Source organism: Hemitrygon akajei, chromosome 27, assembly GCF_048418815.1.
Source record: "Hemitrygon akajei chromosome 27, sHemAka1.3, whole genome shotgun sequence".
Taxonomy (NCBI): Eukaryota; Metazoa; Chordata; class Chondrichthyes; order Myliobatiformes; family Dasyatidae; genus Hemitrygon; species Hemitrygon akajei.
The window spans coordinates 1,698,996-1,717,912 of record NC_133150.1 but is presented as its reverse complement, the minus strand read 5'-3'; the positions used below and the strand labels follow the sequence as shown (position 1 = coordinate 1,717,912).

At 41.2% G+C, this 18,917-nt stretch overlaps 1 protein-coding gene across 2 annotated transcripts in view; it reads right to left on the bottom strand.

The window, feature by feature from the left end:
* Positions 1-11,777: 11,777 nt before the first annotated feature.
* The window catches only part of LOC140717082 (DENN domain-containing protein 2D-like), a 105,850-nt gene continuing 98,710 nt past the window's right edge, over positions 11,778-18,917 (bottom strand). For both annotated transcript variants that reach the window (XM_073030263.1, XM_073030262.1), the window contains one exon: positions 11,778-14,747. In XM_073030263.1, coding sequence (XP_072886364.1) covers positions 14,698-14,747 — 50 coding nt within the window. In that variant the 3' untranslated portion in view covers positions 11,778-14,697. The remainder of the gene's footprint in view (positions 14,748-18,917) is intronic.

Here is an 18,917-nt window from a genome sequence, read left to right as displayed (position 1 = left end):
AGTTAACACAATGTACGCTGCAGGTGCTGTGGTCAAATCAAATCGTGAGCAGTCAGTGGATGCTGCCTGACCTGCTGAGTTCATCCAGCTTGTTTGTACATGTTGCTCAGTAAAGTTATTGCCTCTGGTTCAGGATCCTGATGGTTGAGGGGTAACCACTGTTCCCCCCCTCCTCCCAACAAGTGGTGTTCAATAAAATATGTCCTTCTTTGCAACTTCATGTTCTGGTCTAACCTGAGGAAAGATCATCTGGCTTTGGAGGTGGTGCAGAGGAGGTTCACCAGGTTGATTCTGGAGATGAGGCAGTTAGCCTTTAAGGAGAACTGAGACTGAGAATGAGACAGAGAGAGACAGAATGTTTTTGTAGTTGATGCAAATGACACATTTCATTTTGTGTTCTGATTTACACACCAGGACTATAGACTTAAAAGCAATTACTTACCCCAAGTAGCAAGGCTGATCAGCACCTCCACCACTACATTCAGTTTACCGAGGGTCACTTTATGTGTCAGTCTATGTCCTTTTGTTTGTACTTGTGTTTTATAGGATTGCTTTAATATTTATAATATATTTGTTGTGCTTTTTTCCATGATGAGTCCACTCTCAGGTTGGAAGAGAAACACCTCATATTCTATCCGGGTAACCACCAAACTGATGACAGGAACATCGATTTCTTCTTCTGGTATTTTTCTTTTTTTCCTTCCCCCTTTTCTCTCTTCTTCTATTTCCCACTCTGCCCATCACCTTCCCCTGGGTCCCTTTCCTGTTCCCTTTCTCCCATGGTCCATTCTCCTTTCCTATCCGATTCCTTCCTCTCCAGTCCTTTACCTTCCTGGCTTCACCTATCACCTTCTAGCTTGTCCGCTTGTCCTTCTTCTCCTCCCCATCTTTTTATTCTGGCATCTTCCCTCTTCCTTTCCAGACCTGATGAAGGGTCTCAGCCTGAAATGTCAACTGTTATGCTACCTGACCTGCTGAGATCCTCCAGCATTTTGAGTATGTTGCTCTGGATTTCCAGCATCTGCAGAATCTCCTGTATTTATGTTTTTTAAATTGTATTCTTTATGCTTTTTTTTATTAGATCTTGACTGCAATCTTCTCATTTGTGTACTGAAGTATGACAATAAACAATCTCCAATCTTGAATGTGACAAGTAAAGCTGTGTGTTGTGTGTGTGTGTGTTCATTGTGGAGAGAAAGAAGCTGATCTTGAAATGATGAGTGTGTGCCTTCAGGCTGCTGCACCTCCTCCCTGATGGTAGCAATGAGAACGAAGCGTGTCCTGGATGATGGATGCCACTTTTTCGAGGCACTGCCTTTTAGACCATGAGACTTTGGAGCAGAGTTAGGCCATTCTGTTCGTCGAGTCTACTCCACCATTTGATCATGCCTGATCCATTTCCCTCTCATCCCCAATGTAATCCTCAGCATTACATCCTTGTTTTTATATTCTAGTCCTCTTGAAATGAATGCCTCGCATTTTAACCTCTGATTCAACCTGTAAGTTAACCTTTAGGGAATCTTACACAAAACTCCCAAGACCCTTTGCACCTTGGATTTTTAATTTTCTTCCCATTTAGAGAATAGTCTATGCTTTTATTTCTTCTACCAAAGTGCATGACCATGTACTTCCTAACATTGTATGCCATCTGCCAGTTCTTTGGCCATTCTCCCAATCTTTGACAAGTCCTTAGACAAGTCCTTTTGCAGTGTCCCTGCTTCCTCAACACTATCTGCCCATCCACTTCTCTTTGTTTCATTCACAAACTTGGCCATAAAGCCATTAATTCCATCATCCAAATCATTGACATGCAACATACAAAGAAGTGACCAAAACTGACTCTAGTCACTGGCAGCCAATCAGAAAAGGTTCCCTTTATTCCCACTCTTTGCTTCTTGACAATCAACCAGTGCTCTATCCCTGCTGTTATCTTTCCTGTAATAGCATGGGCTCTAATCTTCAATATGTGCTGCCTTGTCAGAGGCCTTTTGAAACTCCAAGTACACAGTGTCTACCAATTCTCCTTTGTCTATCCTGCTTGTTACTTCCTCAAAGAATCCCAACTGATTTGTCAGGAAAGAGGAAACCATGCTGACTTTGCCCCATTTTATCATGAGCTTCCAAGTACCCCAAAGCCTCATCCTTAACAATCAACTCCAACATCTTCCCAACCACTGAGGTTAGACTAAATGGCCTATAATTTGCTTTCTTCTGCCTCCCTCTCTCCTCATCACATTCTACAGGGGTTGTATTGAGAGCATCCTGAGCAGCTGCATCACTGCCTGGTTCGGAAATTGCACCATCTCGGATTGCAAGACCCTGCAGCGGATAGTGAGGTCAGCTGAGAAGGTAATCGGGGTCTCTCTTCCCACCATCACAGACACGCTGCATCCACAAAGGAAACAGCATTATAAAGGACCCCATGCACCCCTTATACAATCTCTTCTCCCTCTTGCTGTCTGGGAAAAGGCTCCAAAGCATTCAGGCTCTCACGACCAGACTATGTAACAGTTTCTTCCCCCAAGCTATAAGACTCCTCAATACCCAGAGCCTGGACTGACACCTTGCCCTATTGTCCTGTTAATTATTTATTGTAATGCCTGCACTGTTTTTGTGCAGTTTACGCAGTCCTGTGTAGGTCTGTAGTCTCTGTGTTGGTTTTTTTTACGTAGTTCAGTCTAGTTTTTGTACTGTGTCGTGGTCCTGAAAAAAGTTGTCTCATTTTTACTATGTACTGTACCAGCAGTTATGGTCAAAATGACAATAAAAGTGACTTGACTTGATGCACTTTGGTAGAAGGAATAAAAGGTTTGACTATTTCCTAAGTGGAGAGAAAATACAAAAAATTGAGGTGCAAAGGGACTTGGGAGTCCTTGTGCAGGATTCCCTAAAGGTTAACTTGCAGGTTGAGTGTGTGTTGAGGAAGGCAAATGTGATGTTAGCATTCATTTCAAGAGGACTAGAATATAAAAGGAGATTATAGTCAATGTCGATTAGTAACTCAATTTAGATGGCTGATAAATGGTATAAAGTATTTAGGTATAAGAGTTAATAATGATATAAATAATTTATATAAATTGAATTATTTGCCATTATTGGAAAAAAATTCAAAAAAACCTTGATAAATGGATGATGTTACCAATAACATTAGTAGGTAGAGTCAATGCTGTAAAAATGAATATATTTCCTAGATTACAGTATTTATTCCAAGCATTACCAATACAACTGCTGCAGAAGTTTTTTTCAAGAGTTGAATAAATGTGTGAGGAAGTTTCTTTGGAAAGGTAAGATGTCAAGAATATTGTTGGAAAAATTGACATGGAAATTTGACCTAGGAGGGTTACAACTTCCAAACTTTAAGAATTATTATAAAGCAAATCAACTTAGATTTATTGCATCTTTTTTTGATGAAGATAAACCGGCATGGATTAAAATAGAGTTAGATAAGATAGGAGAAAATATACCAGAAGATTTTATATATAAATGGGAATCAAAATGGATACGGGAAAAGAAAGAATCCCTTAGATTAAAACATTTGATTGATTTATGGAACAAGACAAATATTAAAGAAATCTTTATTAGCAAAGAGACCTCTAATTCAAAATAGACTCATTCCCCTCACAATGGATAACCAACTTTTATATAATTGGGTTCAAAAAGGGATTAGATATATAGGAGATTGTTTTGAAGGAGGTATATTGATGTCATTTGATCAATTAAAGAATAAATATATCAAATAACATTCTCTTCTGTTATTTCCAATTAAGGGCTTATTTAAGAGATAAACTGGGTTTAAAATGTTAATACCGAAACCTAATGAAATAGAAATTTTAATTCAGAAAGGAAAAATTAAAAAATTTACTTCTTGTATAATTTGATTCAAAAACAGACAATTAAACAAGGAATAAGTTGGTCAAGACTATGTCTTGACAGTATGACAAATACAACAAATGTCCAACTTAGATTAGTACAATACAATTTTTTACCTCAACTATATATTACACCACAAAAAATAAATAGATTAAACCCAATGATCAATGTTTTCTGATCAATGTTTTCAATGTAATCAAGAAATTGGTACTTTTTTACACTCTACTTGGTCTTGTTTTAAAATTCAACCTTTTTGGATAAATTTAAGTTTTATTGGAACAAATTATTGGAACACAACTTCCACATAACCCAATATTATTTTTACTAAGTGACATTGAAGGGATAAAACCGAAACCTAAATTGAACAAATATCAGAAAGAATTTATAAAAATTGCATTGGCCGTAGCCAAAAAGGCTATTGCAGTTACTTGGAAATTGGATTCATACTCAAGTATGGATCGTTGGAATAATGAAATTTTTAGCTGCATTCCACTTGAAAAAATTACTTATAATTTAAGAAACAAATATGACATATTTCTGAGAATTTGGCACCCTTATTTACAAAAGATAGGATCAAATATATAGGTGCTCCGAAGATAAAGTTATTGGTCATCTGGGGAAAGAAATAAATACATATATTAAAGCTATTTTGAAATCCATGGAGCATGTGGGGATCTTCCGATATCCAGGCACTCTTTCTTTCTTTTTTTTCTCTTTTTAGATAGGAATGTTAAGGGGGGAGGGCTGATATTATATTACTTATTATTCTATTTATTCTATGTAATTATCTTAAAAATTGAATAAATTTTTTTTAAAAAAAGTGACTTGACTTGACTTGAAATGAGATTTACAGTTTTCCTGGAATCATGCCAGGATTCCACCATTAATGCCTCCACCATTTCGTCCAGGTGACTTATCAATCTCCAGACCTTTCAGCTTCTCAAGCACCTTCTCCTTAATAGCAACTACTCTCATTTCTGTCCCGACACTCTGAAATCTGGCATACTGCTGGTGTCTGCCTTCTGCAGTGAAGACAGATGTGAAATACTTACTCAGTTCATCTGCCATTTCCTTGCACTGCATTGCTACCTCTCCAGCTTCATTTTCTTGTGGTCAAATATCTACTCTTGTGTCCCTTTCACTCTTTTATATATCTGAGAAAACATTTATATCACTGAGATGCTTCCCTTCATATTTCATCTTTTCACTCCTTATGACTTTTTAGTTGCCTTCTGTTGGTTTTTAGAAGTTTCCCAATGCTCTAATTTCCCACTAATTTTTGCTCTATTATATACCCTTCTTTTGCTTTGACTTCTCTTGTCAGCTACGATTGCATCATCCTGCCTTTAGAATACTTCTTCTTTGGGATGTATCTATCCTGTGCCTTCCAAATTGCTCCCAGAAACTTCAGCCATTGCTGTTCTGCTGTCATTTCCGCTAGTGTCCCCTTCCAATCAATTTTGACCAGCTCCTCTCTCATGTCTCGTGTGATTTGCTTTATTCCACTGTAATACTGAAACGTTGCTTCTCTCTCTCAAACTGCAAGATGAATTCTACCATTCTACCATGAATTCTATCACTTCTTACTGAGGGTTCCTTTGCCTTAAACTCTCTAATCAAATATGGTTCATTACACAACACCCAATCCGGAATAGGTGATGGGCCCTATAGCTGCTGTAAAAATCCATTTCATATGCATTCTACTAATTCCCTCGTTTGGGATCCAGCAGGAAAAGACACCTTCCATCAGAGGCAGTGAGGAATTCCCTCCTTGATCCCTGAGTGACCAGCTCTGAAACAGAGACCCTGTTACCCATAGAGTGACAAAGGCAGGAGTCCTGTCATCACTGAAGCCAGTCACAATGTCCAATCATGGAGTACATTGAAAATTTTCAAGGATTCTGCCGGGACTTGAGGACCAGAGTTATAGGGAAAGGTTGAATGGGTTATCACTGTATTCTCTGGGGCATAGGAGAACGAGTGGAGGTTTGACAGAGTATACAAATCATGAGGGCTAAATACAAACAGGTTTTTTCCTCTGAGGTTGGGTGAGATTGGAACCAGAGGTGATAGGTTAAGGGTGAAAGGTGAACTTCTTCACTCAGGGCAGAATGAGCTGCCATCAGAAGTGGTGGACATGTGTTTGATTACAACATTTAGGAGAAGTTTGGGTAGGTACATGGATAGGAGGTGTAGAAAGGGCTATGGTTGATGGGACTAGGCAGAATAAGAGTTTGGCATTTACTAGATGGGCCAAAGGGCCTGTTTCTGTCCTGTAGTGTTCTGGAGACCCTCTGTTTGTCAAGATCGGCCATGGATGTTGCATCCCAGCTGTCTATATGATATGCAAGCCAGGGCAGTATGACATGGAGAGCAAGATGTTACCCTTGTACCCTTGCTACACAGCGGATGAATCTGAAGGACTGATACAGTTCAGGACCAACTGCATCACAGCAGTTGCCAGTTAGCATCAAACTCAACATAGGACTGCCTTAGAGAATCTGACTCTGATTTTCCCTCAAGGTTTAATCCTGAAGTGGGTTTCCCCATGAATGGTTATACCTGGAAGGCAGTGGAGGTTTGAGATCAGAGTTCTCCTTCTGGATGAACTGGTAACTATGACTGACGAGCCCCATCTGCCCAAAGCAACTGGTTTTAAGGTGCCAGTAACCCGCCTTTGCCCCTTCTCCTGTCAGTAGAAATGGTTCTTTTGGGCTTAGTAGCTAAGCCACATGTGAAGGTCAGGAGCTGGAACTGGTTGTCAGAGGCTACTTAAGATGCACACCACCACTGGCTATAGCAACCTAAGGAACTTGTAGTGTTCTGTGATTCTATAATAATCACAAGCCATTACCATTTTCATGATTCATCCTCTTTAGCAGATTGGATCTTCTTTAGTCTTTGATGATTGTGACAGGACAGGTTGGCAATGCTAATTCTCCTGCTCACCTTGCCCCTTTGCTCAGTTAGTCACACTGCCTCGTTCTGCCCCTGGTCAAGACTTTGCCCTCCTGTTCTGCAGTTCTTGGGAGCTCACTGTTTACACACCCCAACAGCAAAACAATCACTAGCTTGGCTAATCAAAACAATGTGCTCTACTGGTTTATATCTCATAAGAATAAGGATTCTAGACACAGGCATTGCCAACAGTTTCATTTATTTTCACTCACATCCTTACATTGGTTTGTAGACAGCAGAATGGCCCGAGAGGACCGGAGGGACAGAGCGGGTCATCCTGAAATAATGCCTGGGTTAGTGGGAGCAACGCCACTGGTGGGGAGGGGGAGGCATTATTCTTTTAGGTTTTCTTTTGTGGACACTAACTGAGGCATTTGTTAGACCATAAGACCATACAATATAGGCGCAGAAGTAGGCCATTCGGCCCATCTACTCTGCTCTGCCATTCAATCATGGGCTGATCCAATTCTTTCAGTCATCCCCACTCCCCTGCCTTCGCCCCATACCCTTTGATGCCCTGGCTAATCAAGAATCTATCTATTTCTGCCTTAAATACACCCAATGATTTGGCCTCCACAGTTGCTCGCAGCAACAAATTCCACAGATTTACCACCCTCTGACTAAAGTAATTTCTCCGCATCTCAGTTCTATAAGGATGTCCTTCAATCCTGAAGTTGTACTTCTTGTCCTAGACTCCCCTACCATGGGAAGTAGCTTTGCCATACCTAATCTATTCAGGCCTTTTAACATTCGGAATGTTTCTATGAGATCCCCACTCATTCTCCTGAACTCCAGGGAATACAGCCCAAGAGCTGCCAGATGTTCCTCATATGGTAACCCTTATGAGGAATCCTGGAATCATTCTTGCAGATCTCCTCTGAGCCTTCTTCAATGTCAGTATATCCTTTCTAAAATCAGGAGCCCAAACTGCAAACAATACTGTGTGGTCTCACGAGTGCCTTATAGAGCCTCAACTTCACATCCCTGCTCTTATCTTCTATACCTCTAGAAATGAATACCAACATTGCATTTGTCTTCCTCACAAACGACTCAACTTGGAGTTTAACATTTAGGGTATCTTGCACAAGGACTCCCAAGTCCCTTTGCAAATCTGCATTTGGAATTCTCTTCCCATGTAAATAATAGTCTGCCTATTTATTTCTTCCACCAAAGTGCATGGCCATACACATTGTATTTCATTTGCCACTTCTTTGCCCATTCCCCTAAACTATCCAAGTCTCTCTGCAGGCTCTCTGTTCCCTCAACACTACCCGCTCCTCCACCTATCTTTGTATCATCGGCAAACTTAGCCACAAATCCATTAACACCGTAGTCCAAATCATCGACATACATAGTAAAAAGCAGTGGTCCCAACACTGACCCTTGTGGAACTCCACTGGTAACCGGCAGCCAGCCAGAATAGGATCCCTTCATTCCCACTGTTTTTCTGCCAACCAGCCAATGCTCCACCCACATTAGTAACTTCCCTGTAATTCTATGGGCTCTCATCTTGCTAAGCAGCCTCTTGTCAAAGGCCTTCTAAAAATCCAAGTACACCACGTCTACTGCATCTCCTTTGTTTACCCTGTTTGTAATTTCCTCAAAGAATTGCAATAGATTTGTCAGGCAGAATTTTCCTATCAGGAATCCATGCTGGCTTTGGCCTATCTTGTCATGTGCCTCCAAGTATTTCGTAATCTCACCCCTAACAATCGATTTCAACAACTTCCCAACCACTGATGTCAGGCTAACAGGTCTATAGTTTCTTTTCTGCTGTCTCCCACCTTTCCTAAATAGCGGAGTAACACTTGCAATTTTCCAGTCATCCGGTACAATGCCAGAATCTATCGATTCTTGAAAGATCAACGTTAATGCCTCCGCAGTCTATCCAGCTACTTCCTTCAGAACCTGAGGATGCATGCCATCAGGTTCAGGAGATTTATCCGCCCTCAAACCATTAAACTTCCTAAGCACCTTCTCAGTCATAATTTTCACCGTACAAACTTCACTTCCCTGACACTCTTGAATGTCCAGTATACTGCAGGTGTCTTCCACTGTGAAGACAGATGCAAAATATGAATTCAGTTCCTCTGCCATCTCTGCATCTCTCATTACAATATCTCCAGCATCATTTTGTATTGATCCTCAACTCTCTTTTACCCAATATATACTTTAAAAAGTATCTTCTTTGATACTCAGCATTCTCTCATAATTAATCTTTTCCTTCCGAATGACCTTCTTAGTTTCTTTCTGCAGGTTTTTAAAAGCTCCCCAATCCTCTATCTTCCCACTAGCTTTGAATTCTTTGTATGCCCTCTCTTTTGCTTTTACTTTGGCTCTGACTTCACTTGTCAGCCACGGTAGTGTCCTTCTTCCCTTTGAAAATTTCTTATTTGGAATAAATCTGTCTTGCACTTCCCTCATTTTTCGCAGAAACTCCAACCATTGCTGCTCTGCTGTCTTTCCTGCAAATGTCCCTTTGACTTTGGTCCCAACTGACTTTGGTCAGTTCCCCTCTCATGCCATTGTAATTTCCTTTATTCCACTGAAATACCAACACACTGGATTTTATCTTTTCGCTGTCAAATTTCAAAGCGAACTCCATCATATTGTGATCACTGTTCCCTAAGGGTTCCTTAAGCTCAAGCTCTCTTTTCACTTCCGGATCACTGCAGAACTCTCAATCTAGCATAGCCAATCCCCTAGTGGGCTCAACAACAAGCTGTTCTAAAAAGCCAAACCTTAGACATACTACAAATCAAACACAAGGAAATCTGCAGATGCTGGAAATTCAAACAACACACACAAAATGCTGGTGGAACACAGCAGGCCAGGCAGCATCTATAGGGAGAAGCACTGTCGACGTTTCGGGCCAAGACCCTTCGTCAGGACTAACTGAAAGGAAAGATAGTAAGAGATTTGAAAGTAGTGGGGGGAGGCAGAAATGCGAAAAATTCTACAAATTCTCTCTCGAGGTCCAGTACTGACCTGGTTTTCCCAATCCACTTTCATGTTAAAATCATGACATGCCTTTTCTATCTCCTGCTGTAACTTGTAATCCACATCTCGGCTGCTCTTTGGAGGCCTGTATACAACTGCCATTAGGGTCGTTCGGCATGGACTAGAAGCGCCGAGATGGCCTGTTTCCATGCTGTAATTGTTATACGGTTATATGGTCTTTTTACACTTGCCACTTCTTAATTCAACCCATAGAGACTCTACACTGTCATCTCTTTCCAATGATTTTATATTATTTCTTATACACAGAGCCACACCACCCCCTCTGCCTACTAACCTATCTTTCTGATACATCGTATATCCTTGGACATTCAGCTCCCAATGGCAGCCATCCTTTAGCCAAGTTTCAGAAATGGCCACAACGTCATACTTGCCAATCTGTAGCTGATTTCAAGATCATCCATTTTATTCCTTATGTTGCGTGCATTCAAATACAACACTTTCAGTCCAGTATTTGTTGCTTTCTGTTTTAACTGCATCATGCCTCTATTGCCCTGTAACTCATCCCACTGGTTGTGGAATGTTAGCATGTAGCATGTTAGAACCCCTGTTTAAAATATTCCAATTCTGCATCTGAAATAATTATTATGGTCTGGTTACATTACTCCCCTGCCCCACCCACAACCAACAGTAAAGTTTCTAGGCCAGGAGGAGGCAGAATTAAACTCTCAGTCTGGCTTTGCTAGAGAGGTATGGAGGCTGGATTCCATGGTGGTGAATAGTTAAATTGGAAAGTGAGAAACAAGGTGTGTCATGGAGAAAGCCTCTGTATATTTGTGTTTTGTACAGATGTGTTTGTTTTCATGTGCCTATTTGTAAATACTTCTTTCTTCACAACTTTTGGGCAGCTTTTGTGTTTTTTTCACCTGGCACTAAATAAAACCACCTGCAGTAACGTGTTGCTGCAGCTCATCATTGTTTTTTACAACTGATGACCCTCGCCGGGCGCTCTTACCCACACCTGATAGTGAGGTGTGACAATGATATTTGCATTTTCATTGATTTTATTGTGCTGCTTTGCGGTTAACTGCCATAGCCAGAGGAGGGGGCTAGGTGGATAAGTGCCCACTACTTATTAAATGCTTCGGGAGTAAATCCGGAGGAATACCTCAGAGTTGGAGTCCTTAAGGCATTCCTATATTGATTTCAACGCTGACTGGCAACTCCTGAAATGCCGATGGCGCCAAACTGTATTGGTCTCTGCTGTCCCGAAGGAGGGCCTAGTCTTGCTTGCAAAGAGATGAATCTCATGGTTGTACATGGTATAGTTAATAAATTTACTTTGAACTTTGAAACACCCAGCCACATTCCCATTCACCTGGTCTCAATTCCTTTCCAGTCCTGATGAAGGGCTTCTGCCGGAAACATTCCTCTCCATAGATGCTGCCTGACCTGCTGAGTTTCTCTAGCATTTTGTCTGTTACTCTAGTGACTTTTCTGTCTTGCACTGCACTGCATAACCACAAACATAGAAAACTTGTAACAATACAGGCCCTTCGGCCCACAAAGCTGTGCCGAACATGTCCTTACCAGAGAGATTACTCATAACCCTCTATTTTTCTGAGTTCCATACGCCTGTCCTGGAGTCTCTTAAAAGACCCTGTCGTATCTGCCTCCACCACCATCGCCGGCAGCCCATTCCATGCACTCACCACTCTCTGCGTAAAAAACTTAGCCCTAACATCTCCTCTGTAGCTACTTCCAAGCACCTTAAAACTGTGCCCTCTCCTGCTAGCCATTTCCTGGCATATGTTAGTGTTAATAAACCTAATTTTTGTTTAAACCCTTAAGACAGTGTTTAGCTAAAGCACGATTCACACTGAGCATAGCAAGGCTGGAAATCTAAAAGATGAGGCTGCCCCAGACAGATACAGAACCTGGATAGGAAGACACTTCATCAGTTTTGTTTTCACTTATAGAAATACACCATGGTGTTTGAATCGGGCCTTTATTTTAAATCTCCATCTAAAAATTTCTTCACAAATTATGTACAAACAGTGTAATATGAATTAATAGAAATTTCACATTAAAATCTGAAGAACAAGTCAATGTAGATTGTACAATAGTCTCTCTCTATATACACCCAGTGGCCACTTTATTAGATACAGCTGTACACTTGCTCGTTAATGCAAAACTCTTAATCAGCCAATCAAATAGCAGCAACTTAATTCACAAAAGCATGCGGATATGGACAATGGGTCCAAACATCAGAAAAGGGAAGAAATGTCATCTGAGTGACTGACCGTGGAATGACTGCTGGTGGCAGATGGGGTAGTTTGAGTATCTCAAAATCTGCTGATCTTCTGGCAGTTTTGTGGGAGAAAACACTTTGTTCATGAGAGAGTTCAGAGGAGAATGGCCAGATTGGTTCAAATTGACAGGGATGCCACAGTAACTCGAGTAACCACATGTTACAACAGCGGTGTGCAGAAAAGCAATTCTGAACACACATGTCAAACCTTAAATTTGATGGGCTGCAGCAGCAGAAGACTACAAACACACACTCAGAGGCAAACAGTAAGGAAGTACCCAATAAAATTGCCACACAGTGTATATATAGAAAAATTTCAGCACTGTTGGAATTGATGATATGTCACTGAAAGGCCTCAACAGGTTCAAAGCCCCAGGGTCACCATTATCCTATGCCAGGCTTCTGGCTGTATTTCATTAGGACTGTGAGAAGGATTGGTATGTCACCAAAGGCACTCACAAGTTTCTACAGACGTACTGTGGAGAGCATGGTTGTATCACTGCTGGGGATCAGAAAGTTGTAAACTCAGCCACCTCCACCACAGGGTTGAGCATCCAGGACACTTTTAAAAAGTGATGCCTCAAAAAGGTGGCATCCATAATTAAGGCCACCCATCACCTATCACCATCACCTTTCTCATTGCTGCCATTAAAGAGGAGATACAGGAGCTTGAAGGCAGACATGTCTCAGGAAAAAGCTTCTTCCTGTCTGCTATCAGATTTCTGAATGGACAATGAACCCATGAACACTACCTCAGCATTTTCCCTTTCTTCATGTCCTACTTATTTAATTTAGTCAACCGATGGTGTAGTGGCATCTGCATCGGATTTAAAAGGCGAGTGGTCCTGGGCTCGAGTCCAGCAAGCTCTATCTGTGTTGGTTTGAGCATCAAGCTAGCAACTCTGGCTTGTAAGAAATAGACAAAAATGCTAAAGAAATGGCAAGGTTGCCACCCGATGTGCCACAATATATATACTATACCTAATATAATTTATCATTTAATTATTATGTATTACAAAACAACAAATGTTACAATATGCCAGTGATATTAAACCTGATTCTGATTTTGGCTTTCCAATTCTCACTTGCAAAAGGTGACTCAGGAGAGATTTGGACTGATATGGCACCCCTTACCCACCCCAGGACATATCACCATTCTGAGAAAAAAGTGGCAACTCTCCCATAAATATTTCACCAACTATCGATGTGGTGAAAGACCGTAAGACAAAGGAGCAAAATCAGGCCATTCGGCCCATTGTCTGCTCTGTCATTCCATCATGGCTGATTTGTTATCTCTTACCTTCTCCTCATAACCCTTACTAATTAAGAAGCAGAGTAAACATTGCTTTAAATGTTTGTAGCAATTAATTCCACAGATTCACTACCCTCTGGCTAAAGAAATTCCTCCTCATCTCTGTTCCAAAGGGATGTCCTTCTGTACTGATGCTGTGTCTTTTGTCTAGATAGAGTGGATGTAAAAAAGATGTTTCATCTAGTGGGGGATACTAGGACCAGAGGGAGAATGGGTTGAGGAGGAAATAAATCAGCCATGATGAGACGAGCTGCCTAATTCTACTCCTATGTGTTATGGTTATGGTCTTTCCTTGGAGCAAAACAGGTCAAGGGGTGACGATAGATGTTACAGGGGCCACAGAAATGACAGAGGTTAAAAATAAAAAACACAAGAAATTCTGCAGATGCTGGAAATCCAGAGCAACCTACACACAATGCTGGAGGAACTTGACACGTCAGGCAGCATCAATAGAGGGGAATAAAGAGTCAACCTTTTGGGTTGACCCTGCATCAGGACTGGAAAGGAAGGGGACAGAAGCCAGAATACGAAGATGGGGGAGGGGAAGGAGTACAAACTGGATGGTGATAAGTGAGACCGGGTGAGGGGGTAGGTGGGAGAGTGAGGGAGAGTGGATGAAGTCAGAAGCTGGCTGGTGATAGTGGAAGAGGTAAAGGGAGGAAGAAGAAGGAATCTGACAGGTGGACCATGGGAGACAGGGATGGAGGAGGGAATTAGGGGGAGGTGATTAGCAGGTGAGGAGAAGAGAAGGGGTGAGAAGGGAGCAAGAATAAGCAGTGTAGATGGGTCAGCCTGGTTAGTACGAGCTGAAGCTGCACAACGCTACAAAAACAAAGATATCAAGCATACACTGCTCCGCTCCCAATCAGACACCAGGCAGTGTGGTGACTTAACAGGTAGTGGGTTTGCCCAAATGTTGGTACCCACTCGAGAACACCAAGCCTAGAGGTGACAGGACTGTTGCCAGCAACAGGCAGAGACAATCTGGCATTGACTACAGTGTTTGCACAGACCAGCTCCACAAGAAGATCAGTGAACAACCATGATGTTTTAAGTTTTTCCCCGGTCGCATCCTCTTTTCCACACAGTTCTTCCTGAAAATATTTCCAGTTAAATACAAGCAGTAGCATTCACAAGCCACTGAATGAGGCTCTGCCTATTTGTATGAACAGCAAGACATTATTCTTTTGGTGTTGCAGGAGCCCATCTTTCAGCCACAGGCAGAGGTCAGAGACTTACATCAGATGGTCCCTAGAGGCCATTTGCTCTGTCTGAAACCTGATCTATTTCACTTTTTTTTGTTCTCGTTATATTCCTTTATTTTCTGCTCAAAGAACCCTGTGGAGAGAGCGAGAGAAAATGAGAGACTGAAGACAAACATTCCTCATATTATTCAACAGTTCTGTAGCTTAAAGGACTGAAGATTCATGATTGTTTGATTTGTTTCCTACAAGGCGAATGAAATAATTGTTACTCCTGATCCGATGCAGCACAAAATACACAAAAGATAAAACACAAAACAATAAAAATACACACAATAAATATAAATGTAGTGCATAAAATAGCTTAAATACATAAATTGATTTTACATCCCTAAAGAGATGCCAGGCGACTGACTGGAAAAATCAAGTAGTTGCTGGAGGTGTTTATCAATCTTATTACTTGAGGAAAGTAACTGTTTATCATTCCGCTGGTCCTCGAATGGTTGGTACATAGCCTCCTCTCTGATGAGTGAGAGTGGGGCAGGAATCCTTCAGGATGTTACAGCACCTTCTGTATCTACGTCCTTGACGCCAGGTAGGCTGGTGTGGGTACTGGTGATGCATTTCCCCATTTGTTTCTAGGTTTACCTGACAGAACTGTATAAAATTATGAGAGGCAGAGGCAGGTAAGACCATCCTTTACTGAAAGGGTGAAATGTCATTCTAGAAGGCATAGCTTCAAGATGAGAGGGAGAAGCTTAATAGAATAAAAATGAATCTCGGGGTTGTATATGGTGACATATATGTACTTTGATACTAAATTTCCTCTGAACAAGGATATATGAAAACATAGAACATTACAGCATGGTACAGGCCCATGATGTTGTGCTGACCCTTTAACCTAATCTAACCCTTCCATTTTTCTTTCATCCATGTGCATATCTAAGAGTTCCTTGACTGTCCCTAATGTTTCTGCCTCTATCACCACCCCTGGCAGGATGTTCTACGCTCCGACCACTCTCTGTGTAAAAATCTTTCCACTATACTTTCCTCCAGTCACTTTAAAATTTGTATTCACCTTCTCCTCCCTGGCTGACCACTCTGTCTATGTCCCATTACAGAACTTCACACAAATATCCCCTGAACATTTGCCACATTTCTTCCGTACTTTTTCTTGAGAACATCTGTTTCCAATTTAAGCTTCCAATTTCCTGCCTGATAGCCTCATAATTCCCCTTACTCCAATTAAACATTTTTCTAACTTGTCTGTTCCTATCTCTCTCTAATGCTATGATAAAGGAGATAGAATTCTGATCAATATCTCCAAAATGCTCTCCCACTGAGAGATCTGACATCGACCAGGTTCATTTCCCAATACCAAATCAAGTACAGCCTCTCTTCTTTAGGCTTATCTACATAATATGTCAAGAAACCTTCCTGAGCACACCTAACAAACTCCACCCCATCTAAACCCCTTGTTCTAGGGAGATGCCAATCTATATTTGGGAAATTAAAATCTCCCATCACGACAACTCTGTTATTATTACACTGTTCCAGGATCTGTTTCCCTATGTGTTCCTCGATATCCCTGTTACTATTGGGCAGCCTATAAAAAACACTCAGTAAAGTTATTGACCCCTTCCTGTTCCTAATCACCCACAGAGACTCCATAGACAATCCCTCCATGATGTCCTCCTTTTCTGCAGCCGTGACACTATCTCTGATCAACAGTGCGATGCCCCCACCTCTTTTGCCTCCCTCCCTGAAACACCTGTCTATTTCTGCCTCTGCCTCACGAATGATCTGAAGTTCATCCAGCTCCAACTCCAGTTCTCTAACTCAGTTTGTCAGGAGCTGCAGGTGGATGCAGCTTTTGCAGGTGTAGTCATCAGGGGCAATTGTGCTATCCCTGAATTCCCACATCCTGCAGACAGATCATTCGTCTGCCCTAACTGCTGCCTCCATTACTTACTCCTAAGTTAATGAAATTAATTAAATGAACTTACCCAGCCTTACCTCACTTGGAGCAAGCTTGTCCTCAGCTTCTCAAGCCAAAGCCTCAAAGCTCCACTCCTACCCTGAGCCACTCACATCACTGGCTGCTCCTCTTTAGATACCTGTCCTTTTCTTTGACCCTGCCAATTATCTCACGAGCCCTTCACTCCTCTTCTTTCTGCTGCAACGGTTTCTCGATCACACTGTGATCGAGTATACAGTTGGCCCTCCTTATCCACGGGTTCCGCATGCGTGGATTCAACCAACCGCGGATCAGGAAAACCCGGAAGTTCTCTCACCAGCACTCATTGTTTGAGCATGTACAATCTACTTTTTCTTGTCATTTTTCCCTAAACAATACAGAATAACAACTATTTACATAGCATTTACATTGCATTAGGTTTAATAAGTAATCTAGAGATGATTTAAAAGTACAGGCAGTCCCCGGGTTACGAACGAGTTCCGTTCTTGAGTCCAGCTTTAAGTCGGATTTGAAGTTGGAACAGGTACATCCGGTATTATGTAGCCTCAGTTAGTAAAACGTTTGTCTTAGTTTGTAAAATGTGTGCAGGATAGTTTTTTGCAGCAATACATAGAGGTACCAACTAGAGAAGGGGCAGTGTTGGATCTCCTGTTAGGGAATGAGATAGGTCAGGTGACAGAGGTATGTGTTGGTGAGCACTTCAGGTCCAGTGATCACAATAACATTAGTTTCAATATAATTATGGAGAAGTATAGGACTGGACCCAGGGTTGAGATTTTTGATTGGAGAAAGGCTAACTTTGAGGAGATACGAAAGGATTTAGAAGGAGTGGATTGGGACAATTTGTTTTATGGGAAGGATGAATTAGAGAAATGGAGGTCATTTAAAGGTGAAATTTTGAGGGTACAGAATCTTTATGTTCCTGTTAGGTTGAAAGGAAAGGTTAAAGGTTTGAGAGAGCCATGGTTTTCAAGGGATATTGGAAACTTGGTTTGGAAAAAGAGAGAGATCTACAATAAACATAGGCAGCATGGAGTAAATGAGGTGCTCGAGGAATATAAAGAATGTAAGAAGAATCTTCAGAAAGAAATTAGAAAAGCTAAAAGAAGATATGAGGTTGCTTTGGCAAGTAAGGTGAAAATAAATCCAAAGGGTTTCTACAGTTATATTAATAGCAAAAGGATAGTGAGGGATAAAATTGGTCCCTTACAGAATCAGTGTGGTACATTAATGATCTGGATGATGGGGTGGTAAGTTGGATTAGTAAGTATGCAGACGATACGAAGATAGGTGGCGTTGTGGATAATGAAGTAGGTTTTTAAAGCTTGCAGAGAAATTTAGGCCAGTTAGAAGAGTGGGCTGAAAGACGGCAAATGGAGTTTAATGCTGAAAAGTGTGAGGTGCTACATTTTGGTAGGAATAATCCAAATAAGACATACATGGTAAATGGTAAGGCATTGAGGAATGCAGTAGAACAGAGTGATCTAGGAATAATGGTGCATAGTTCCCTGAAGGTGGAATCTCACATGGATAGGGTGGTGAAGAAAGTTTTTGGTATGCTGGCCTTTATAAATCAGAGCATTGAGTATAGGAGTTGGGATGTAATGTTAAAATTGTACAAGGCATTGGTGAGGCCAAATTTGGAGTATTGTGTACAGTTCTGGTCACCGAATTATAGGAGAGATGTCAACAAAATAGAGAGAGTACAGAGGAGATTTACTAGAATGTTACCTAGGTTTTAGCACCTAAGTTACAGAGAAAGGTTGAACAAGTTAGGTCTTTATTCTTTGGAGCATAGAAGGTTGAGGGGGACTTTTTACTTTTCAATGCATATAAAACACTTAAGAATCATATGCATTTTAATAATTAAACCACTGCCTTGCTTAGTAATAATTGTAGCTTTCATCGGGGCAGGGTCTTTCAAATACTCCATTAAAGGCCATAGTTGGGAGCTTAACCTCAAAGGATATACTTTGTATCAAAAGGACTGGCAGGAAGGCATAGGCGGTGGTGTGGCTCTGTTGGTAAGAGATGGAACTTCATCTTTAGAAAGGGGTGACATTGGGTCAGAGAATATTGAATCTTTGTGGATGGAATTAAGAAATTGCAAGGGTAAAAGAAAATTATAGAAATTATATGTAGGCCTCCAAATGATAGCCAAGATGTGGGGTTGAGATTGCAGAGGGAGCTGGAAAAGGCATGTAATAAGGGAAATAACAGAATTGTAATGGGGGACTTCAATATACAAGGGGATTGGGAAAATCAGGTTGGTGTCAGATCGCAAGAGAGGGAATTTGTTGAATGCCTATGAGATGGCTTTTTAGAGCA